This window comes from Camelus ferus, chromosome 6 (assembly GCF_009834535.1).
Source record: "Camelus ferus isolate YT-003-E chromosome 6, BCGSAC_Cfer_1.0, whole genome shotgun sequence".
Classification (NCBI taxonomy): domain Eukaryota; kingdom Metazoa; phylum Chordata; class Mammalia; order Artiodactyla; family Camelidae; genus Camelus; species Camelus ferus.
Genome location: NC_045701.1, coordinates 31,645,444 through 31,670,580, shown reverse-complemented (window position 1 = coordinate 31,670,580; position 25,137 = coordinate 31,645,444). Strand labels below are relative to the sequence as shown.

The window sequence follows — 25,137 nt, the reverse complement described above, 5'->3', positions numbered from 1 at the left end:
CAGTCCTTGTGGAAGCCCAGGTCAAGAGCCTGGCTCTAAGGGTAATCCATGAACTTTACGGGCTCATCTGGGTAAAGGGATTGCCTCTACCCTGGCGTGGAAGGACTTGAGGAATGTGTGTGGCTCCTACTTTTGCATTGTCCAGTCAGGAAAAATGCACTGTCCCCCTCTTATAGGAACCTCGGTTCCGAGAATCTCTCCAAGCAGAAAACAAGCGGCTGAGCTGGCCGGCAGGAGCAAGAAGTCTGGCTTCCAGCCTAATCCTTGGCCACACGTCCTGACCTGCTGACCTAGACATTGGTTAAGTCACAACAGGACTTGTCAAGGTTAACAGTAATACCACGGCATCAGAGTGCTGGGTCCTGGGGCCCATATAAGGGGATACAGGGCCGGAGAAGGGGGAGAGACCGTGACTTTTCAGAGCCAACGGCCGGAACACATCACTAATCGTGTACAGCTACCAGTTGCCTCCCGTTGCTGTGAACACTTGTGTGTGTAAACAAATCCACAGTAACTGTTGTCTCACACAAGTGCTGAGTGTGTGTGTGTCTGTGTGTGTGTTGCCACATTTACATGTGCTCAGCCAGTGCCTTTGACTGATAATGGTGAGGACATTCTGGGCAGAGGTTTCCAGTGCAGATCAGGTCAGAGCCCAAACACTCCTGCCCTTGGCCAAATGGTCCGTTTTGGTGACTGATGCTGGGAAGACGGCTTGGAAGTCTAAGGCCCTCCGGATGGTAGGGTCAGTCACCAATCAGTATTATTTTTCTTCCAGGTCTCTTAACCTTCATTAACTGTGCCTATGTCAAGTGGGGAACCCTGGTACAGGATATTTTCACCTATGCTAAAGTATTGGCACTGATCGCCGTCATCATCGCAGGCATTGTTAGACTTGGCCAGGGTAAGAAATAATAGTAATAGCAACTAACATTTGTTAAGCGTTTTCTATGAGCCACACTCCTCTAAGTGCCCTTTGTGTGAAATCTCATTCAATAGGTACTATCTTCATTTCCACATTATAGATGAGGAAACTGAGGCTGCAGAATTAAATACTTTGCCAAAGTCCCTAGCTAGTAAGTAGTGGAGCTGAGATTTGTACCCAAGTAGACTGACCCCAAAGCCTGTCCTTTAACTTCCATGTGTGCTGCCTCCTAGAAGAGGCCGATCTTGGGAAAAGGGCAGCCAGCCATGCCCCGGGAGCCGGTTTTTGCAGATTGCCGAGCCCAGTGCTTGTGGCTATGATTGTGCCCCTCACAGGTGAGGGCCGGGGCAGAGATGAACTCTTTGTACCTGCTCCTCTCCAGTTTCTGGGTGTGAACCCTACCCTACAGCTACTCTGCTGACTGGGAGTATTGAGCCCTGCCCTTCCTCCAGCCCGTATCAGCTGTCTGGTGTTAGAAAGGAGGCAGGACAGAGTTGCATCACACTGGTTCTCCAGTCCTTCTGCTCTGCGGTGGTTTCTCACCCCAGAAAGCCACCTGGGTCCTTCCTGTCAAGATCCTGGTGCTGCTCCCCACGTTCCAGCCCATTACTGCAGATGTCTCTCTTCTGCCCACTGGTATCCTTGCTGCCAAGGTGTTCTCAGCCACACACCTGCTGTTATTGCCCATTCTTCCCATTCTTCCCCTCCTCTACTGGAGTTGGGGTGTAGGCCACTAATCCTTCTGCCCTTCCATGTTCTCTGGGTTCCAGGAGCCTCGAGTCACTTTGAGAATTCCTTTGAGGGTTCGTCATTTTCAGTGGGCGACATTGCTCTGGCACTGTACTCGGCTCTGTTCTCCTACTCGGGCTGGGACACCCTCAACTATGTCACCGAAGAGATAAAAAATCCCGAGAGGTAGGTACCTCACCATCAACTTTCCATGGCAATGATAGCCATCGTTTATTGAGCTTCTCCGGTGTGCCAGACAGCATACCACAACTGGTTGATTTTATCAGCCTCATTTTAACAGATCTGAGGCCTGAGGCCCAGAGAAGTGGCTTGTCTGTGATCACAGTAACAGAGCTAAGAGGTGAACTTTGTGTCTAAAAACAAAATTTTGAAAGGCCTTTTCACATTTGTTCTTGCCTTTCTGCATTAATTAAAGCAGGCTGTGCCATGTGCTTCTGTATGCCTTTCAAAACCTGTACTCTCCTTGACAGAACTTTGACCCACCCTTATTCACAGATAGATAACTTCAGGTCAGAGGCTACCAGAAACCTTCCTTTCCCTTCTGATCCCTTCTTTGTTTCTCAAATTCATACTGACTTAGTGGTATTGGTCGTTTCAGCCATTCGGTGATATCACACCATCGTTACTTAGAATTGCCCTGCAGTCATGCAGAGTGTAAACAGTGGGCAGGGAGTCAAAGCGCCCCAACCTGTCTTTATACTCATTGTTGGATGACCTTGAGGGAATCCCCTGCCATCTTTGCTTGCTCCTTATCTGTAATTGAGGGGGTTGAATTTTACCATCTACAGAGCCTTTCCTGGCTGTAAAATTCAATGCTTCTAGGAACCAAGATTTGCCAGGGAGTGAGGTTGCTGTAAATTTTTAAGTCAAAATAATCATAATAAACTCCTTTTGGCTTTGAGAAACAGTCCTCCTGATACACATCCAGTGTGGCAATCCTGAGAGCAGGTAATAGAAGCAGGTGGGGGCCTGGGTGGTGCTTCCACCTACTGGACAGAAGCAGAATGACTCCAGCATTTGCCCCTCCTTTCCCACCCCTCCCGGGCTCACTGAGAGAGAACATTTGTAAAGCTCTTGGCTTTATTCCACTACAGGGACGTTGAGGGGTCTTTACGTCATTCTCTTGGCCACTGGTTAAACTGAGTGAGCCCGTGGGGTGGACAGTTCCCAGTTGCCTGTTCAGTTACACATATTGCTCTTCCTACTGAGGGCCTATCTTATTCTCTGGAGATGTGAGATTTCATCTGTAATATTTGCCTCCATAATTTCTTCGTTTATATTTCTCAATCTTAAGACAAATTTTTCAATGTTGACAATCTTAGAGAAGGAATCCTGATACTGAGACCGCAAGACGTAAAAGAAAAAACCAAAAACACATAAACCCTTCCTGTGCTGTGACAGTTGTTAATCGTGTGTATGTGTATTGTGTAGACTCTTCTCCAAATGTGATATTCCTTCTCCTTGATGCTCTTTAGCTTGAGTTCAGAGCTGAAGCCACTATCCTAGGCAACTTTAAAGGCCAAATCACTGGGGAAAAGCCGTGGGAGGCCCCACCCCAGGGTTGGTGTGGTCGAGTCTAAGAACTGAAGGACAGCGGGGATGAGACTGTGGACTCCCGTTCCCATTATTCTGTTTGCTGTAGGAATCTGCCCCTTGCCATTGGCATTTCCATGCCCATTGTCACCATCATCTACATCTTGACCAACGTGGCCTATTACACCGTGCTCGACATGAGGGACATCCTGGCCAGTGATGCTGTTGCTGTGGTAAAGGACTTTCACTAGCAGAAGGGTGAGGGTGTGTTTGTGGGCTTCTGGTTATCTTGCTGCTCTTGAAAGTCCCAGAAAGCGGGAGAGTCCTTGAAAGGGTATGCTTAGGGTACTGGGCCTGCGGGAAAGGTTCTGTTGTGCCCGCCGTGGAATAAGGGCTGGGTTGTTAGCAGGGGAACCTGAGGGCATGCTTGTCCTTGCCTTCCATCCCTGTTAAGTCCTAACGACTCTTTTCCATTCCTTTCCCTTAGACGTTTGCAGACCAGATTTTTGGAATATTCAACTGGACGATTCCAGTGGCAGTTGCGTTATCCTGCTTTGGTGGCCTCAATGCCTCCATTGTGGCTGCTTCTAGGTATGAGTGGCATCTTTTACTGGGGAGTATAACGAAGAGCTATGGCAGGGGAGGGTAGGATTACAGGACCCGGACTCTGTCATCATGCTTCCTAAATGGTATTCATATTCCCTTTGTTCTTGTTTCCATCAGCAGCCTCCAGTGCTCACAAATCTCAATATTGAACCCCATTCCGTATTACTCAAACCCTTTTGAAGGAGGCGATGGCAGAGAGGGAGGGCCTTGTGGCACATGAAGCAGGCCACACCCAGTGTCCCACAAGCTTCTCAGCCTCTCTTATCTTACCCCAACTAGGCTTTTCTTTGTGGGCTCAAGAGAAGGCCACCTCCCTGATACCATCTGCATGATTCACGTAGAGCGGTTCACACCAGTGCCGGCTCTGCTCTTCAATGTAAGTGATCTCAAACCTGGGGCTGAAGGCCAGATTATGAAGGAAACTAAATTAAACAGTAGATAGAACTGTTCTAGCTTCCTAGAAGCTCTAAAGGAGATTCTAATAGAAAAACTGTTGATGGAACATCCACCCGGGGCAAGGCACTGTGCTAACTGCTGCGGTGATTCTTAAGAGAAAATCCATCTTCTCTAAGGAACGGAGACCTCTGGTCTAGGATAAGGCGTAAAGTACACGGACTACATTGTCATGACTGCTGTTACAGATAGTGAGTGACGCAGTGTTTAAGGGAAGAAACGATTGTTTCCATGGGGGTAGAGGGTGAATGAGGAAAGACTTCTTGGAGAAAGTGAATTTGAAGTAGATTTGCAAGGTTAGGGCTGCAAATGGTAGAGACGGATGGGTTTTAGTTTAAGAGAAATGGCATCGCAAAGTCCTGAGGTACAGCAGTGTGGAGTCGGGTAGGAGGAGGTAAGAGCAGGAGATGTAGTTAGAGCCATTCTGGGAGGCTCTTGGGCAAAAGCCATGTAGGGAGTTGCTCTGAGCTGGGCAGTACAGAGGGTTAGCCTGGCAAAGGTTTGAAGATGGGCAGAAAAATCAACGGAGAGGCTACTGACTTAATAGGAAAGGAGTGAGGTGTTGAAACTAAGGTGGTAAGAGGGGTGGGAACAGTAAAGGACAGTTGGGGAGACTGAGGACTTGACAGGGGGGTGGATTTGTGGGAGATAGAGGGGAGTAGAGTGCCTTGCGTGACCGAGGCGGTGAGAGGAGCTGGCGTGGGCTTGTGCCTGCAGGGTCTCATGGCGCTGATCTACCTGTGCGTGGAGGACATCTTCCAGCTCATCAACTACTACAGCTTCAGCTACTGGTTCTTCGTGGGGCTCTCCATCGTGGGTCAGCTCTACCTGCGCTGGAAGGAGCCCAACAGGCCTCGTCCTCTCAAGGTAACTCCTCTCCATCCCACCTCTGCTCCATCGGATTCTTACAAGACCATTTACTCAGAAACCTTTGTCTGGGACCTGGTGGTAGCTGTGTGTTGAGGTGAAGGGGGTAGGAAAGCTCAGTGCTCTGACCCCCCACAGGAGGTGGGTTACCTTGGCTGTCCATCCTGAGCTGTCTAACCTCTAGTTGTTTCATCTGTGCCCTCAGCTCAGCCTCTTCTTCCCCATCGTCTTCTGCCTCTGCACCATCTTCCTGGTGGCCGTTCCGCTCTACAGTGATACCATCAACTCCTTCATTGGCGTCGGCATCGCCCTCTCAGGCTTGCCCATTTACTTCTTCATCATCAGAGTGCCAGAAAACAGACGGCCGCTTTGCCTCCGCAGGATTGTGGGTAAGCCTGGGGTCCTCACATTGGCTCAGCTCCGGTATAGCCTGAGGTGGGTTTTTTTTTTTTTTTTTTTTTTGCCTTTTTCACAAATCTAGTCTCCCAGCTCACCTCTGCCAAAGCCCTTACCTGTGGTTAAAGCTTAACCATAGTTGTTCTCTCAGGCCTAGCCCCATTCAGTGCCACTTGAACTTAGCCTCCCGTTTAAACCTCTTCTCAGTTTTAACTCAAACTTCTCTTTGTAGCATCCATCACATGGTACCTCCAGGTCCTATGTCTGTCAGTTGCTGCAGAGATGGACCTGGAAGATGGAGGAGAGATGCCCAAGGAACAAGATCCCAAGTCCAACTAAATACCACGAGGAATCTTGAGACGTGGAAAGCAGGGGCCTCTCATCTCCTACTGGCTGGAGCCAGGAAGTTGAAAAGGAAAGCTCACTTCTTTGCAGGCACTTGCCCAGAAACCTCCCAGGCAGCTTCAGCAATCTTTGAACTTGCTTTCTGAGACACAGAGTAATTTATTTGTTTTGCTACATATTGTTCCAGATTTTTTTAAAGGGCCGATAAAGCAAACTGTGATGGGGAGCATGCCAGGTGAGGGCCTGGCTGTTCAGCAGCACATGCCCACGTGCTAAGATGCTCACTCACCTCCAGTGTGCTCGCCCACTCCTCTTCCACTGCAAGAGCCAGTAATGCTCCAAATTTCTCGTCTCCTTTAAAGAGACATGAAACCGTCATAGGTGCTGGATAATAAAAGGGTTATGTTCCTAAGCTTTATGTGGCTTCATTTTATATGGTGTCTCTAGGACAGCTCCCACTAGCCTGGCAGGAAGCCTGAAAACAAACTTTCTCCCATCCAAGTACTAGCCAGGCCCGACCCTGCTTAGCTTCCGAGATCAGACGAAACAAACAAACTTTCTCAAGGACAAAAAGTAGACAGGTAACCTTGGGGCAAGTGAATGTTGTTCCTCCAGATACAGTCCCCACTTACCCGGCATACCTCTGACTGCAAGGCAAATGTGGATGGGACAAAACATCTGTGGGGTGGGGGGTGGGGGTCTAAGCCCTTAATGCCAGGTTACAACACAGACGCTTCCTAAGAGCATGGGCCGGCAGGAGCAATCACCACCCCGCTGATTCTGTTTTCTGAAGCACAGGCTCCATTTCCCTGTTTAATCAGTGTCGGGAAGCAGTGTATAGTAGAGAGGTTTACTAATTCTGTGGATGGGAAGAACACGTGGCTCCCCAGTGCTCTTTTACATTTAGGCGAAGAGTCTGTAGTGGAATCCACTTCTAAAATGAACATCAACTTGTCCCACAGTTTCTAGGTCTGGGGCAAGGACCCAGCCTCCAACTTATTCTAAGGTTGAGTCCTCTGAAGAGACAGAGTTCCTGCCAGCCTGAGCAGGGGACAGAATTCAGCCAAGCGTGTCACGCCAGGGATGCTTTGACTTTGGTTTGTTGCTGCTGCTGTTAGGGGTGCTGGCAGGGTCGTTCTTTCCATGCTGTAGCAGAGGGTTGTGGGTAAAAGTCTGTCGTAAGGGGCCTGGGAGAAGAAGAGAGAACAGGTTTTGATGAACAAAGGAAAGGAAGAAACAAATGCCAGAATTTAGCCTGCGAGGACTACTTACCCCTGGCTGCCAGCTCCAAGTGATTCTGCATGCGTCGTTCCCGCTCCTGCAGCTGATGTGTCATTTCGGCATTCTTCCAGCCTGTGTAAAGAGGAGTGAGACCGTTGGTCCTGGTCCCATTCTAGACCACCTTCCCCTGGCCCTGTTCACAGAGAACAGTCCCTTACCTCTTTTGAAGCTCTTTATGAAGCCTTCCCGTGGAGGTAATTTGTCAGGGTCATGCACAACACGTGGGGGGATTTTAAGTACAGTGCGTACGGCTGGAATACGCAGGCAAGCCACCTGGCCCAGGGAAAACATGTTGGAGGAGAGCCAATACATGAACACTGCCTGGACGAGAGGGAAGAGAAGATACTCAGAAGCTGCATCCCTGGTCAGCTTGCATGGAAGGTTTGGAACCAGCCCCTAAGACATTACCTACCGAGGGGAAATGGATAGTTATGGGCAAGACTGCCAGGGGCATCAATCTGAGAAAATTTCTCATCCACTGAAGGTCAGAACTTTGCACTCCGGTTTCCGCACCTAACTGGGGGAAAAAAAGGAAAGGCAGAGGAGGAATAGCAAATGCGTGTCAATTTGGGTTGAACCTGGCTCAAATTTCTTACCCATCTATTTCTCCAGGGAGTCAAGAAGCACTACTCTGTACACCTAACTTCCCCTCACTCCCCACGCTGCAGGCCTGGCACTTGGCAAACCTGGGCTTACCTCAAGGACACCCCACATTGTAGCAGTGACCACCAGAGGTAGTATGTAGGTGGGGTCGGATAGTGTGAGATCCTGGAACCACCAGAGGCCACCTGTCTGCAGGCTGGGCACAGGAAGGTTGGCCATTTCTCTCAAGGCGATGAAGAAGGAGATGAAGATTGGGGCCTATGAGGCAGGATGAACAGTGTCAGGACCCTTTAGCAGAGGGAACATTTTTATTACTCCATTATTAAAACCCATGTAGTATAATAGCACCACCTGCTTTTTGGGGGTCCAGGGCATGGGAGACACAGGGGAGGTAATCTGATTGGTTTAGGATGTAGTTAAAGATGGGAAATGTTTTTTTGCTCACCTGAGTCAGAGGCAGGATGAGAGGTCTGAAGAGTTTAATATCATGCTTTTTCTGGTAAAACGTCATCTCCGAGGAGGCCCTGTAAACTGTGAAGGGAGGAGAAGTTAATGGCTGGGCTAAGAGTTGTGCTGGTGGAGGTGACCATCCTCGTCACCTGGCCCATTATATTTCTAACTGACCCTGGCCAGTCACTGGAAGCTTTAGGCCTAAGAAGCAAATAAATCTTTAGAACTTGCCCAACTCTAGCAACTCTTGGGCATTTAAGTTGTTCCCTTCCCTCAGCTGAATGTCAGGAAAGGTGCAAATGTGGTCCTCTCCCACGCTCATTCTCCAACTGACTCACACTCAGTGTGGTTTCCGGTCAACTTGGCCTCTCTGATTCGGGTGGAAAACTTCTGAATCTCTGGCATGTGGTTGTGGATCTTGGCTGCCTCTCGCTGGCCCTTCACGATGAGAGGAAACACCAGGCAGCGGGCAAGGACCGTACCTGGGAAACACAAACTAGGACTGGAGTGAAACTCAAGCCATTCTGCACCTAGAAGGTTGAGGGTTTTCAGGTCCTCCCTGAAAGGCTCTCTATCCCAGTCTCTTCCTGTGACTTAAGCCCAAGGGCCCCCAAGCAAAGGGCAAGGGTATGACTTAGTTCCTTTGAGGCTCAGTCCTCTGCTTTGACATCAAAATAGTCTAGCATTAACTTCTCTAAGCAAATGATCAGGAATCTTATTTGTTTCACTGAACAAAAAGGTGACAGAAGCCATTTTTTTAGATTAATAGTTTCCAAACTTTTCTATGATCAATAGAATCTTTTCTGTCCCAACTCTAAGTGTAACCCCAATATGACATAACAAATAAAATCAAACTGCCCTAGGTGAAGAGGTAGGCTGACTATAGGACTGTTCAAGCTCTGGCCTTTGCTCTGCTCAGAGACACTTTTATAGACCTCTAGCGCTCCCTGGAATGAAGTCTGAAAGCCACTGCCCTAGAAATACCTGGAGCAGGAGGTAATCTTGTGGAACTACTGCTTCAGCTCCTTCCGACTGCTTTTCTTACACTGCACATTTCCTGATCACTTCAACAAATACTTACTTAGTTTATGGTACCTGTAGAGAAGCAAGTGGGTCTGGGCTGAGAAGAGACCAGTGGGTGATACAGGTTTAGGCTTTATCAACATTATGGTGGATGGTGTGGATTGGGAAGAGAAGGCAGCTAAGGATGGAACCTAGAATACCAGCACTAGGTGGGCAGGTAGAGCACTGTGCAATGGAGATGAGAAGGTGTGGTCAGAAAGACAGAAGACAATCTAGGGGAGGGTATAGCTCAGTGGTAGAGCATATGCTTAGTATGCATGAGGTCCTGAGTTCAATCCGCAGTACCTCCACGAAAAACCAACCAACCAACCAAACAAACCCAATTACCGCCCCCAAAAAGCTTAAAAAACAGAAACAACAAAAAACCTAAAAAAATCTAAAAACCTAGAAAGATTGTCACAAAAGCCAACGGACAGAGTTCATGGTCTAGTGTCTAACACAGAAAAGGCAAGTATGAAAAGAAAAGAGGACTGAGCAGTGATGCCACTGGCAGTTAGAGCGAGGCGGTGTTAGCATGAGTCAGAATGCTGAGGCTCAGAGAAGAGAACGAAAGAAGCCCACTAGGTACAGAATACTCTTCTAAACAGCAGCTATGAAGGAAGGAGGAGGGTAGCAGTTAAAGGCGAACGCAGAGTGAAGGGAAGGAATTTCCCCCCGAGAAACACAAGGTATGCCTGAGCATATTTATATGGTCAGAGCAGGGCAGTAAAGCGGGAGAAGCTGAAGACACAGGGGAGACAGGATGATCGTGGGAGCAAGGTGTGGGAAAAAACAGAATTCAAAGCACAGTTTTAGCTTACAAGAGGAGCACTGTGGGGGTCTTCCAATTTTGAGGTTTAAGTGCCTGACCTGACCTTCTGCATTCCTAACCAGGGCAGCTTCATCACTGTTAATGAGGTCCCCTGACTCGAACCCTATCTCACATTCAAATATCTATACTTCTTGAATCCCAAGTGATCTAGTGGTTTTTATAATGTCCTTTAGGAAATATAAGCAGAGTGCATCTAAGTACCACGAGCCTCTATTCCTCATTTGAATCATCTGTTTTTCTGAGCCCTAAACTTCTACACCTATTTCCTCAACCCACTCACAGAACTGCTATCTTAAAAGTTCTATCTCTAAGTCTGCATTTCCTCTACCCTCGTACAGGAGATAACCCCTTACATGCAGCAATGGCCCCCCACCAAGGCAGGCCTAGGTTAACATGCATAAATTCCAGTAAGTTCTGGATCAGTCCCACTGGGGTGAATGACCCCAGCCCCAGTTCAGAGAAGCTCTGTTCTGCAGCAGCGTGGACTATATCTGCAGTGTCTCCAGAAGCCACCTCAGTTGCCGCTGTGGGTGGCGGTGGTGCAGGAATGACTGGAGGGGCCTGAACCTGCTGGGGGGAGAAAAAAAGCCATGTGTCATATTCAGTAGTGGGGACACACACAAATCAAGGGTCTCCTTATGACAACCAATAGTGGGGCGAAACTCTCAAACTCCCTGCTTTCTCGTTCTCCCAGGGGAGCCTACACTGTCCACAGAATCCAAAACTTAAAAAAGGACACTTTATTTTCCCCTCTAGGCAGGAAGATAAATTTCTCAGTAAGATTTCATGGTGCTCCTTCATGCTGGGAAGTTATTTCTTGTATCAGTGTTTACTAAGCTTCACTGACTTGAGTGTCACTGGCACAAGATTTTGCATATATTGAAACTATTATGCTTTTTCTTTAGACAACTCAGTTTTTAAGACCAAAATATCTACCTGGTCTCATCCTCAGAAATACTAATGTCCATGAAATCATGGATATTCAAGTTATAATCACAGATACACAATTATAAATTGTGTCCACTGGGGGGGGGGGGGAAAAAAAGCACAACCTAACAGTTGAGAATTGTGTTTTATTTTGGGCATTACCGAGGACTTAAGCCCAGAACATAGCTTCTTAGCTCTGAGGGACTGTTTTGAAGAGGTAAGGGAGGAGCCAGGATATATGAGTTTTTGAAGGAAAAAAAAAAAAAGAAAAAAGAACCCCCCCTCAAACCCAAAAACCAGGTAATCAAACATCAAAAGATGACAGCTAATTAAAGAAAAATCAGACATCCCAAGTTAATGAATTTATGCTTTTCTATGTATGGAAAGATGCAAGAGTCTGGGCTTATTGAAATCATCCCTTTGCTATGCACCTTAACTATCCAGGGCCAGTGTTCTGTCTTTCTCTGTCCTGAATCCCCTCAGGGTGCATCTTAGTGGGTGGCTGCAGTGGCTTCATGGCTTGATGGCCCCGACATGCTTTGTTTACTGATATGGCAGGTGACCTTCTTTGGCCTCAGTGTCCCCTTCTCGGTCATAAATTCGAGCAGTGTTTGGGAGGCACTTCATGATCAATTTTGTCCCACGGTGCTAGGAAGGCTCATTCCTAGATCAGGTGAAGACTCTGGTGATATTCCACTCAGTGTGCTAATTTTGGATCAGGCCCTGTTGATAATCCAAAATTTTCTGGATTGCCTGTCTTATGTGGACAAAGAATGTCACCTGCCATGTCAGTAAACAAAGGATGCTGCAGACATCAACCCAGCAGCCACCCCACACTGGGCACCCTGGGGGATTTGGGATGGAGAAAAACAGGATACTGGCCCTAGATAGTTAAGGCACGTATCAAAGGAATGATTTCAGTAAGCCCAGACTCTTACATCTTTATGTACACAGAAAAATACTAAACTCATTAAATTGAAATGTCTGTTTTTTCTTTAATTAGCAGTAATCTGATATTCCAACTACTTGTTGGTTTTTTTTTTTGTTTTTGTTTTTGTTTTTTTTTTTTTTAAATAAAACTCCCATACATCCTGGCTCCTCCCTTACCTCTTTGGAGTAGTCCCTCAGAGCTCTCTGAGAGGCTGTCTTCCGGGCTTAAGTCCTCAGCAAGTCTGCCAAACAAAACATAGTTCTCAACTTTAGTCTGTGTATTTTTTTTCCCTTCCAGTCAACGCTTTTGGCTACCACGAAGGGGCCCAGAGAAGATCTCTCTCCTTTGCCTCAATTCTATGAGGATCCAGAGCCTCTTGTGCCCATCTGCCTCAGAGTCCAGATGAATCTGGGCAAGTTTCTACTGATTCTTGGATCTCCTGATTATTGCCTGATGATCCTGAATTTTATTTGGCTGTGTCTAACAGGCACCTGGCTCCCCAGTTGAAAGATACTGGGGAGTAACTCCCCAGCTGAAAGCTACTGGAGGAACTCAGTTGAAAGACATTGGTTATTGCTCAGTTGAGACACTGAGCAGTCTGGATTGGGTGACTGACAGGCTGCCCTAACATCTTTGCCTCCAAATGACACTCCAGCCAAGTTTATGTACGTACAAAACTTCCACTTACAAGTATTTACTTAATTGGGAATTAAAGGAAACCTTGCCCTGAAAACGGTCAATATGGGGCTCTTTTATTGCATGTGCAGTTAAGTTACAGAAAGCAGGTTTCATAAAATATCTTTTCAGAATTCCGACCTTAAAGAAACACAAGTTCTTCTAGGGGTATCTTGTATTTTTCTCCTTTGAGATATAAACGTTTCACCTGATCTTCTTAAGCGTGTGCCTGCATCTATGTGTGTGTGTTTTGAGAACTTGTTCTCTGCCATCCAGAAGGCACACACATTTTGTACATTTGGCAGCCAATCAAACAGACTGTGATTCTGAGCAGTCTTTTTTTTTTTGACTGTGCCAACTCTCAGGGGCATTTTGCCATCTTAATCTTCATTGCGTCAGCCTGTACAGTGAAGGACTTTACTTTCTTAGACTATTTTTGGGAGTAAACTTTCTGGATCTTGTTTAGGCAACATTCTTCACACTCTCTTGTGGGGATGCTTCTTGCATCTTATTGGTTTGAATCACTATTAAGATATATCTCATTAAAAGCCAAATGACTGATCCTTTAAATTGGAAAAACTCTAAACTGGTAAATTTTTAGAGAGTCTCATTATAAACAGCTGTTTTATTGGTAGCTATGGAAAAAGAAAACCAAATTAGAATGTAGAAAAAGATAGATATAATGGTTAACCTTAGAACTTCTTTAGTTTAAAACAAAAAACTTGTTTGGGAGGACTTATTCTTGGTCTCCGCTTCTCCTCAATGGATTTTACAGATGCTAGTAAAAACATTAGAACGATTAACGTTAATTAGGTTGATTAACAGGGAAATAAGAAAAAACTGAAGGGAATGTCTAAGACTTTTTCCCAACAAGGTGGGTATTTTAAAGGAACTCATCCCCAAAAGACAAGGAAAACTCTAGACGGTTTTAAGAAATGAGGTAAGTTTTAAAAAAAAGTCAATGGGATTAAAACAAAAGGTTTTGGTACAATATAACCTAAGGTTTGGATGGGTTAAAGGGATCACATTAAGGAGCTCCAAACAAGTCTGCTATTTTTACCCCAGTTTAAAAAAAAAATGTGTGTGTGTGTGTGTGTGTGTGTGTGTGTTTAAAGGCTGTTAGAAAATTACACTGAGATACCTGACCAACAATTGCTTGGGGCAACAGCTAGGCCAAGTGATCAAGTTAAAGATTGACAAAAGGGCCCGAGTCCCCTGGCTCAATCCCTCATTAGGGACCCCATAGCCTTTTATACAAAAATACCATTTTATACAGTTAGGATAAAAAGAAAGGTCTCTGGACTCCCTATTAGATAAAGGTTTGTTGATGGGGGTCCTAATAGAAACTAAAGTTAAAGGTATAAAAACTAAAAGAATTGAGATGAAAGTTTATAAAAATTGGTATTTTAAATGGGCTTTATATAAGATGGTTACATCTCTTTTGCCTAATTATACTGTAGGATAGACACGTTTCACTGGGGAATGCTCCCCCCGCCTAATATAAGACAGGGCATATGAATCTGCCTCTCAGGAAATATTAATTAAACATACTAAAGGAAACTGATGGGGTTACATGGGCCTGCACAATATAAAGTAAAAAACAGGAGCAATATTCAGGGGCTAATAAAATAACAATGGAGATTTTGCTTTGGATTTAACCTGTGCACTCAGAGAGGGCCTTTGTTGAATGCATTGTATAAGCTTTTAAAGTCATGATAAATTAAACCCCAAAATTCTATAACATAGAACTCTTGGAATTTCAGTTTAGTTGGAAATCTCATTGATATAAAAAAGCAAATAAAAAGAAAATACAATTGGGTAAGTCAATCTTTCAGTATCATTTTGGCAACAGATGTTCTTTGGGGATTTAAAAACAACTGTCTTTGTCTTGCAAATCCCTACAAATCAGAAATGTACAGACAGACCACAATGACCTGAGCCTGAGCCTAATTAATTAGCTCAATTAAGTAAAACCTTAGACCAAGGGGGAAAAAAAGAGAGAAAAGGCCTTTTTAAACTCAAACTGCTAAAAAGGCTTCCTCATCTAAAATCTAAGTCATAGCCTCCTTAAGGGTTTATCAAGGAGAAATAAACATCTTAAAAGTCTTTCCCACAAATAGTAAAGCCTTAATCACATGAACAAATAAATTTAACTTATTCTGTTATTTATAAACTAGTAAGTTGATATTGTAATATGTGATTCATAACTAAGTGTTTAAAGTGAAACTACGAGATTTCTAGTTTTGTCTGTTTGTGTGTAAACATTATACACATGAGATGTCACTACCTCCAGATAATGCTAGCAGAATTAAATTTTTGAAAGAGCTCTATTTAATTGACTTAAATGTAAGCACTTACAAATTAAGTATTTCTGAATATAAAGGAAACTGGCCAGAATGAATTTCAGGTTCTTGTGATCTAGAAAATTCAATATTAAATTAATATCTGATATTAAAGCTAGCTTAAGCATGTTGGTCTGATCAATACAGACATGTCTTTTATTGTACTTAGGTTAACTGAAGGTCAATAAGTTCATGCTATTTCTGTTGCAGAGTTTGACAGCAAGAAAGAAATTCACTTGGTATGATGATATTTTCATAAGTTATAAAATAAAGGTAAATGAGGTAGTTTTCAGGTGAACTCCTTATAAATAATTATGTTTTGGATATGTCTATCTGAAATAGTTTCTCTAGATTTTTGTTAACTTGAGTTTTGCTAAATTAAATGATGGGAAACCACTGAATATCCAGGCCATTTCAAGTAAGATAAAATACTGAAATATCAATTGCTAAACAAGTCTAAATTTATTACTTTTGTCTTCTTACAAGAGGAAAACTAAAGATATTTGGGGTTTATTAGATACATGTCTTGTACCACATTAAGGAAAGAAGTTATACCATGAGAAGATGTATGTTTCTGAAGGTTATGGAATATTCCTAAATTTGCCAACCAGTATATACTGGTATGACAAACTGTTCACAATTACTCGCTTCTTGGTTTTCACTACAGATTAAGGTTTTAATTATTTAATTTTTAATTTTTATATGTATATATATTGTTTCAGCATGTATCAAAGTTTTATTTATTTATTTATTTAATTTATTTATTTTATGTTTAATGAAGGACAGTAGGATGACAAAGAATGCTGACAAAATACTGATGTTAGATGCAAAATTAGTTAATGTCCTACAGGGCAAGAAAAACACAACTTTTGGGGTTATCTTTTCTATCTGATAGAAATAATTTGCATCTCTTCTGGACAAACCAACCAACCGACCAAACTGTACCTTATCAAACTTTCTAAAGTTAGTGTCTAACTTTACAGAGCTGGAAAATGTCTTGACCCTAATTAACAGTAAATAGTAAATTAAAGAAAGGTGTATATTTCTAGAGTCAGATGATTTTTAGGCAGGCTTCTTAGGCCATGCTCTTGTATGATGCTGATAAGACATCTAGTCGTCCTTTTAGTTTATTTCTGAGTTCTGGATAATTTTTCTTATCAGTCCGTCTCTATGATTGCAAACTTCAAAAGTTACTTATGATTGCAAAAATGGCTGATTTTATTATATATTGGGGTTATTTGACCTGACTCATTTGCAAAGAAGCCTCACTGTTGTATGGTCAGCAAATCTAGAGCGTGTAGTGCCGAAGAACCACTACAGCCAGAGGATTAACTATTTTTTTGTCAGGGGAGAGGTAATTGGGTTTATTTATTTATAATGGAGGGACTGGGGACTGAACCCAGTACCTTGTGCATGCTAAGCAGGCTATCCTACCACAGAGCTATACCCTCCCCACCCAGAGGATTAACTTCTGTTTGGAGATTTCACAAGGAACTAGAATTGAATGTTCATTCCCCACTATCATACCAAAGGTATTTTAAACTTGATTGAGGTATAATTCACACATTATACAGTTCATTCAAAGTATGTAATCCATCAATCCATTGGCTTTTAGTATGTTCAGAGCTGTGCAAGATTAAGGATCTTAAAGGTTAAAGTTGTAATATGTGTAATTAATTAGGTAACAATTTTGTTATAAAAAGTAGGCTAGTGCAGGATTAGTTTTCTTCTCTCTGTTAAGAGAAGAGTTTTTTAAAATTCTATTTTTGATAACAGATTGTATGAGTTTCTTTGCCTTTAAGTAATCTGTATTTGTTCTTGAAATCTTTTGTTACTTTGGTTCAGTGAATAAGTACTGTTTCACAGTGATCCATGATCCTATTTGACCAAATGTTTTGAAACCTTTTTGATATTTTTGACAAACTTCTCAAGTAACAAATTAAGTTATTTTATCCTCCAGCTAACTCTGGAATGTTTCAAAAAAAGCCCCCTGAGGCATCTCAGAGAGAAATGTTAAGCTAATTAGGCTTATTTGGTATATTAAATTACTTGAGAAACATCAAATGATTGGAGATAAACCTTTTAGGTTATACTGTATAAGTAAATATCATTAATATAGATATTCCAAAATTTGTATGGAATTCCTAAAAATCTGAAACATCCTGGTATAATGTATCAGTCATAATTCTAGTATTATCTTAAAATGTTGTATGTCACAGATATACCCAAGTTTCTTGTCAATTACACTGTAATCAGATCTTTAAAGATGCTGTTTTAAGTCTTCTGTTGTTCATAGATAACCAATGTTTTACCCTAGTGCTTTTATAAAGTGAAGATCTTCAAGAAGATTCATAAAAAGAACTTTTTGACAAATATAAGTTTCTGATAACTTTTAGATCGTATCACTGACCTGGCTAAGAAGGTATAAAACTATTCAAAAACCTGATGACTTCATCCAGATCAACAGTAATTTATTACATGGGACTGAGTGAATTGACAAATACGATTTATAATTTTCTGAAATATACTGGCTTTTTTTTTGTTACAATATTTTAAAATGCTTCTATTTTATTTATTTTTAAAAACATTTAAAAAAATTGAGTTATAGTCAGTTTACAATGTTGTGTCAATTTCCATTGTAGAGCACAATTTTTCAGTTATATTAAATATACTGGCTTTTAATCTTTGTTTTCCAGAAAAATCTTTTCTCTTACACTATGACCTACAGCAAGTTGATAAAGTATACCTTTGTAAATAAAGATGAAATATTTATCTTTTTCTCTACCTGATCCTTCCAGAATTTGTCTTCTCCAGCTGGCTCCCCTGTGGACTTGATGATTTACTGTGACCAGATTACAACTAGTTATACTAATCATTGTTTTAATTTGTTCTCTTTGTTTCCAAATCCTTTATGCCTCTCTTTGCTGTACTATGATCTTATTAACGTTACTACCTATAGTACTTATCCTGTCTATTTTATAAGATTGTCTTTTGCATTACCCATTGTGTAATGAGACCTTAAAAGAAATTAATAATGGCTAAAAATCTTGAGATAGTTGACCATATATTATGACTCTATACAGATTAATTGTAATAGTGCAATTCTAGACATGGGAAGCAGCAGCAAGGGAAAATATTTCCTGGATCATAACAGACTAGTAAGACAGGTGATTCAGAAAACTTACAGGGCCTGATCCCAAAATCAACATTGAATGGCCTATCAGCAGAATCTTCCCCTGATCTAGGAATGAGCCTTCCTAGCACTGTGGAACAAAATTGGTCATGAAGTGCCTCCCAAACATTGATCCAATTTATCAAGAAGAGGTCCTGTGGATAAGGAATGTTGCCTGCCACATCTGCAAACAAAAGATGTTGGGACCATCAGTCACCCAGAATGAGTACTACAAGAGGATTCAGGATGGAGAAAAACAGGATACTGGGCCTAGGTAGTTAAGATGTATATCAAGGGAATGATTTCAATAAGCGCAGACTCTTGCATCTTTCCATACACAGAAAAGCACTAAACTTTTACAAAAGACAACTTTTGAGATGTCTGGTTTTTCTTTAATTAGCAGTAATCTTTTGATGTTCCAACTACCTGTTTTTTTTTTTTTTTTTTTTTTCTTCAAAACTCCTATATATCCTGGCTCCTCCCTCATCTCTTCGGAACAGTCCCTCAGAGCTGAGAGGCTGTATCTGGGCTTAAGTCCTCAGTAATGCCCTAAATAAAATACAATTCTCAACTGTTAGGTTGTGCTTTTTTTTTTTTCCCAGTTGACAACTCTATCTCATTTACCTTCATTTTATAACTTATGAAAATATCACCAAGTTAATTTTTTTCTTGCTGACAATCCTGCAACAGAAATAACATAAGCTTACTGACCTTCAGTTAACCTAAGTACAGTAAGACATGTCTGTATTGATCAGATCAACACGCTTAAGCTAGGTTTAATGCCAGATATTAATTTAGTATGGAATATTTTCTAGAACACAAGAATCTGAAATTTATTTTGGCCAGTTTCCATTATATTCAGAAATACTTAATTTGTAAGTGCTTACATTTAAGTCAATTAAATAGAACTGTTTTAAAATTTTAATTCTGCTAGCATTATCTGGAGGTAGTGACATCTCATGTGTATAATGTGTACACAGACATATAAACAGACATTATCACCATCAGTAGCTTGATACCATTCTTGACACCATATAAACAACACCTTATATATAAGGAAAACCTCTCTTGCTGTCTTTCAATCATTTCCCCACGGATTTGAAACGCTATCCCAAGCAGAGATGCTATCATTTTGGGGAGGTGCATGGAGTGTGGACAAGAACTCTGCTCCACATTCCCCTCCTCCTAGTCAAAAGAAAGTAAGAACAGATCAAGAAAGACGCACCACTCCTAATGTTGCAGAGACAAAAGTCCTCTTACCTGGGCTTCTGCAAAAGAGATGGCAGAGGTACTGAGGCCGCGTGGGCCTGGGGCCATGAGGAGGACATAGTGCTGGTGCCGGCAGCACTGGCCGGCTGGGAACCGGAGCCCAGCTGTCAGTGGTTTCTGGGGCCACTGGTAAGGCCCTGCAACGCTGTGGAACTGAGTGAGTAAAAGGAGAATGGAATCCTTTTATCGGGAGAAGTCACTTATTATTTATTCTCACTTCCCCCCTCAGCCCCCCCCACCGCCCTCCCCAAAAGACAGGCAGCCCCCTACCACAGGTAAGGGCATTGCTACTCCCCACTCTCAGACACCCCAGTGAAGGTATGCAACCAGTGAGTCCTGCATCTCAGCTACTGCAGACCCACCCAGGCGCCCAGAGATTGAAGCTCAGGTTTTCGTGGAAGGGATGACGCTTGTTTCCAGGGAACAGAGCACGACACGGGCTGCTGAGCCCACGGCGTCGGGGACGTAACCCTCTGGCGTCCTCATGTGACCCGAGGTTATGAGACGCAGGTCCCGGTGAGCAGGTCAGCGTCTGCTCATGCCCACAGCACGAGCTGTCCCTGGCTTGGGTCTCAGGGACAGGGTGGCAACCCGGCGCTCAGCCCCGGGGCATCCTTACCTGACGCTGGGGCCGTAGCAGGCGCAGGAGCTCCCGGCGTCCGCACATCAACCGCAGCGCCATTTTTCCGGAAAGAGGACTTCCGTTCGCGCCTGCGCACTCAGAACCGCAGCCTCGCGGGAGTAGGCCCTTTTGGAAATGTGCGTGAAGCCAGAGCTGTCGCCGCTCTCGGAGGTAAAGGAGACTGGAGCTTGGCGGCCATATTTGAAGTGGGTAAGAAGCCGCAAAGGGCCGCATTCACAAGATCTCGCAGAGAGTTTTCGGGAGATAGAAGGTAAGAACCACATAACCGGTTTCCGTTACTGGCTGCATAACTCCGGGAACTATTTCTCCGTCCGCTAAATCTGCGATTCTCCTGCGATTTGTTGAGTGAAAAATACCCTCTAGACAGTCTTGGCAGTGCTTGGTGTGGGGTTTTTCCTGCCCAGTGATGTTCGATTTTTATTGCTAGGTAGTATTGTAATCGCAAATCTAGAGGAATTTGAGGGTAGTTTGGAGTTTGACAGAAATTGAGGGAACGAACTTCTAGGGAAGGAACCACCTGCAGCAAGCTTGGAACCTCTCTCTAGATTCTGTTGTGTAAGATGATTGAAGGTTTTTATTGTCTAGACGCTTAGGTCTAGGTTGCTAGGGTTCTTGAAACTGAAAGCATTTCTAGAGTATGAGGTGAAGTTCCCCTCCTCCAAAGAAAAAAAAGTACTCCTCAGAAAGGTGGGAGTTGACTATATTTGAACCCCTACAAAGTCTCTCAAACTGAGGTGCTTTTTGAATAATAAAGTATAGATTGGGAAAAGTACAGTAACCTGAAATGATTTCAATCACTGATATTTTGGATGGTTATAAATGTACCTGACAGAAACTAAAAATAGAAAGCAAAGAAATATAATTAAGATTTAATAATAATTAGGGGGTATGACGTAACAGTCACATATGTTGGACACTATTGTAAATAAGCTTTTTAAAGGTTACTTTGAAAAGTCAATACAGTTAGAGGTGATGCTAGCTACAGAACTCTTGGTAACAAAAACAAAACGAACAGAAAAAAACTGTCAAATGGTGGACTTCGGTGGCCCCAAATGAATCTTACCTTCCAGTTTTGCACCGCTGATAGTTCCCTCCTCTTGAATGTGGACTAGCCTGTGACTTAACATTTATCCTTAGAATGCATTTTAGGCCCATGCCTTAAGAAGATTTAATAGCTCCTACTTTTGCTTTCAAGGGGAAGCTGCCTATTGAAGTTTGACTTCTCAGACTTCCATGCTGTGAAAAACCCAGCCTAACCACAAGGAGGAGCACTGAGGACTTGGCTAACAGCTCCAGTTAAGCTCCCAGCCAACAGTTACCACCAACACTACAGCTCTATGAAGAAGGCCATTTTTGGAAGTGGGTTCTTCAGCCTACTGGAGCTAATTTAAGAGTGACTCTATGTGGAGGGAGATAGGCTGCTTGCTCTGCCTAGCTCTGCCCAAGTTGCAAAATGACAAGCAAATACAATGATTGTGGTTGTAAGCCACTAAGTTTTGGAGTACTTTGCTGTGTGGCAGTAGATCACTGAAATGTATTCTAACGTTAATGTGACTAGGTATTTGTATTTGGGAAGAGAGCATTTCCTTACTACTAAAGCTAACTGAGGTCTGCTATGGAGGTTCCTTAAAAAACTGAAAAGAGGGGGAGGGTGTAGCTCAGTAGTAGGGCAAGTGCTCAGCATGCACGAGCTCCTGGGTTCAATCCCCAGTACCACCATTAAAATAAATAAATAAACCCAATTATCCGCCCCCCCAAAAAAAACAAAGAAAAAAAAAAACTGAAAAGAAACTTACCATGTGATCCAGCAATCCCATTGCTGGGCATGTATCTGGAGAAAAATAAAATTCAAAAAGACACCTGCACCCCAGTGTTCATAGCAGCACTATTTACAATAGCCAAGACATGGAAGCAACCCAAATGTCCATCAACAGGTGACTGGATAAAGAAGATGTGGTACATATATTCAATGGAACACTACTCAGCCATAAAAAAGAACAAAATAATGCCATTTGCAGCAATATGGATGGACCTGAAGATTGTCATTCTTAGTGAAGTGTGCCAGAAAGAGAAAGAAAAATGCCATATGACATTTATATGAGGAATCTAAAAAATAATAACAATAATAATGACAAAAATGAACTACTTATTATTTATAACTAAGATAATTGATTTCTTGAATATGTATAAGCACATTTGACTTCTTTATGACTGGATTACAACATTCTGTTGATTCTTATTTTGTAGTTGGCTTTATTCCTTTGATAACTATGTAATTTTAAAAAGCTAAAGCTCTAATCTGCTCTTAGAAACAATGATCAGTACCTACATGTAAACTAAAAAAATGTGAAATATACTGTATGTATTTACATGCAACATAATGTGTATGTGCATTTGAACTGTAATAATTCTACCCAATGGAAAAATGTTCATGATTTAGTAAAAAAATGTTTATAATTATGTAAAAGAACTAGGATATAAAACTATAAGTACATTGTGATGTTAATTTTATGAAAATAAAAAATAAATTACGTATCTTAGGGAAAAAGCCTGGAAGAAAACATACCAAACATTTTATTATGATAATCTCAAGGTGGTGAAATTATGGGTGATTTTTCATTTCCATTTTTATATTCTATAATTTTAACATTCCTTGCAATGATTTTATATTTCATTTATATTCCTAGATACTATTTGTGTTAGTTTGTTAAGGCTGCCATAACATTATTACCACAGGCTAGGTGACTTTAAACAACAGAAATTAATTTTCTCATAATTTTGGAGGCTAGAAGTCCAAGATCAAAGTGTCAGCAGGTTTGGTTGCCTCTGGGGCCTTTCTCCTTGGCTTGCAGACGGCCATCTTCCTTCTGTGTCTACATGGTTGCCCCTTTGTCTGAACATGTTTCTGGTATCACCCCGTTGTGTCCAAATTTCCTCTCTTATAAGGACACTGGCCACATTGGATTAGGGCTCATCCTAAAGGTCTCATTTTAACTTCATGGAAGATCTTATCTCTAAATACAGTTATACTCTAAGGTATTGGGAGTAAGAATTTCAACATATGAATTTTGGGGAGATACAATTCAGTTTATAGCACTATTTTAAAAAGTTATTGGTATATTATTGAAAATATCAGAAACAAAAAATGGGGCAAGTGTGAGCAAAGTGATACATGGTGGATAATGGTAGGAGGAGAGCTGAAGTAACAAGAGTGATGCCTGCATTAGTGATTGTTTACTATGTGCTGAGCATCGTGCTAAGCTATATTCATCATCTCACTAAATCATTGATTTAAACATTGAGTACATTTGGCATCAGGTTTGGGGAAACATTGAATCCTGAGAAGCTGTGGACTTTTGGTTTTATTATGTAGACAAGAAAAAGAATTTGAAGGCAGGAAAATGACACAAGAGAGGGGATTTTAGGAAGTTTAATAACAGAATGAAGCAGACTCCATTCCATCCCAGGGGTCAGCAAACGTTGTCTGCAAAGGGCTGGAAAGTAAATATTTTAGGCTTTGTGGACCACATGGTCTCTGTGACAACTGTTGAACTCTCATTGCTGTGTGAAAGCAGCCACAAATGGTATGTGAACAAAGAGGTTTGGTGGTGTTCCAATAAAACTTTATGCACAAAATAGGTGACAGTTGGATACAGCCCATTGGCCACAATTTGCTGATCCTTAGAATAGACATAGACAGTAGCAGAAGGAAATTGGTGGTCCAAGACCAGTTAGGAGGAGAAAATTATAATAATTCATATGGACAGTGAGGTGGGTCTGAATTAAGCTGGGCCAATGTGATGGGAAGGGACAGGTATTAGAGACGTTTTAAGAGAAAATGGAGATCAGTGGGTGTGGGACTTGAAGTTGAAAAAACTAAAAATACTGGGGATTCTGAGGAGGAAAGTCAGGAAAATGTGCCCCTGACGTAACTGGATAAATTAGTGTGCTGGTCACTTTCTTGGTTGCTCCCAGATCCTTCTCTGCTCTTACCTTCTCTGTCTTGCATCACATGGAACTACATTTCCTTGTCTTCTGGCTTCTGGATAAATCTGGCAATGAGTCGCTAGATGAAGAGTGTAGAAAGAAAGGAGAGAGAATCTAGGGTGCTTTCTCCTCCTTTCTCTGCTTTCTGCATTATTCCTAGCAGGTGCAGCTCCTTCTCCTTGGCCAGACAGCCTTTCTCTCGATGATCCTAGCTCCCTTCATGCAGAGCTTGTCATGATTCTGGTGCTCTCTGGATGCCCTTAGATTCTGGGCTCTAGTAACACCAGCAACTCCCATTGTCCCTCCAGCCTAGGGTGTGATAAAATTTGCCTGCTGTTGCCAATTTCTAGATTGCTTCACTGTTCCATGTTTGACTTCATAGCCCTTCTATTTCCCCATGTACCAATTCCTTGAGGTAAAATTTCTCTGGCATACTTCGAGTGGTTTCTCTTTCCTGGCTGGACCCTAACTAATTGCCTCAGCTCCAAACCTGACCTCTTTGTGATGTTGGAGCCAGAAATCTACAAACTGCATTACTGCTTCACCTGCTGGCTCCCCGTTCAACTCTGCCAATAAAGGGTGCTAGAGGGAGACGAAACCTGGAGGAGGGGAAGGGGACTTGCTTCTTGTTTGTTCCCTGTGGGCTTCCTATCTCATTGCATTTCCTGGGAGCAGCATCCCAGATGCACTGCTTCACCTCAGCAGTGCTTCTCTTAGCAGTCACTGAATCTGGTTTACAATTTCCCCCAGCACTTGCGGAACCAGTCTTATCAAACCCCCTCAGAGACACCAGTACCAGTTGCCGGGTGCTCCCTTCTCAGATAACTGAATTCAGTTCTGAGGAGTCTCTTCTCTAAGCTTCAACATTCTTCTAGCCCCGGTCTCTTCCCTTTGTTCCCTCAAACCGTGGGGGTGGTAGCTGCTTTCGGCAGTTGCAACTTCTCCTGTACTTTGGAGTTCTCTTTTTGCCTTTTTTTGTTACACAGTTAACAACTTTAGACCTAACTTAACAATTCTTTACATTCAGTTCTCTCTGTGCAAATAACTGGTGTGGTTTCTGTCTCCTGACTGGATTCTGTTACAGAAGGGGA

The 25,137-nt window shown here is 42.7% G+C and overlaps 2 protein-coding genes across 5 annotated transcripts in view; one reads left to right on the top strand and one right to left on the bottom strand.

The window, feature by feature from the left end:
• Nucleotides 1-6,284, top strand: part of SLC7A7 (solute carrier family 7 member 7) — a 29,544-nt gene extending 23,260 nt beyond the window's left edge. For all 3 annotated transcript variants that reach the window (XM_006175881.3, XM_014551660.2, XM_014551661.2), the window contains 8 exons: nt 776-901; nt 1,693-1,837; nt 3,315-3,438; nt 3,693-3,796; nt 4,091-4,187; nt 4,982-5,131; nt 5,337-5,520; nt 5,760-6,284. In XM_006175881.3, the coding sequence (XP_006175943.2) occupies nt 776-901; nt 1,693-1,837; nt 3,315-3,438; nt 3,693-3,796; nt 4,091-4,187; nt 4,982-5,131; nt 5,337-5,520; nt 5,760-5,866 (1,037 nt within the window). In that variant the 3' untranslated portion in view covers nt 5,867-6,284. The remainder of the gene's footprint in view (nt 1-775; nt 902-1,692; nt 1,838-3,314; nt 3,439-3,692; nt 3,797-4,090; nt 4,188-4,981; nt 5,132-5,336; nt 5,521-5,759) is intronic.
• A 366-nt stretch (nt 6,285-6,650) lies between these two features.
• On the bottom strand, nt 6,651-20,191 carry OXA1L (OXA1L mitochondrial inner membrane protein). Of its 2 annotated transcripts, none has more exons than XM_032481667.1 (10): nt 20,036-20,191; nt 19,408-19,569; nt 10,454-10,670; nt 8,545-8,688; nt 8,202-8,287; nt 7,850-8,014; nt 7,566-7,670; nt 7,312-7,474; nt 7,145-7,225; nt 6,651-7,059 (listed from the first exon to the last, which is right to left on the bottom strand). In XM_032481667.1, exons 1-10 carry the CDS (start codon nt 20,096-20,098, stop codon nt 6,932-6,934), a joined length of 1,314 nt encoding a protein of 437 aa, XP_032337558.1. In that variant the 5' UTR covers nt 20,099-20,191; the 3' UTR covers nt 6,651-6,931. The 2 variants fall into 2 exon arrangements, with proteins under 2 accessions (XP_032337558.1, XP_006175944.2); XM_006175882.3 differs by having other exon boundaries at nt 10,454-10,667.
• Nucleotides 20,192-25,137: the final 4,946 nt, after the last annotated feature.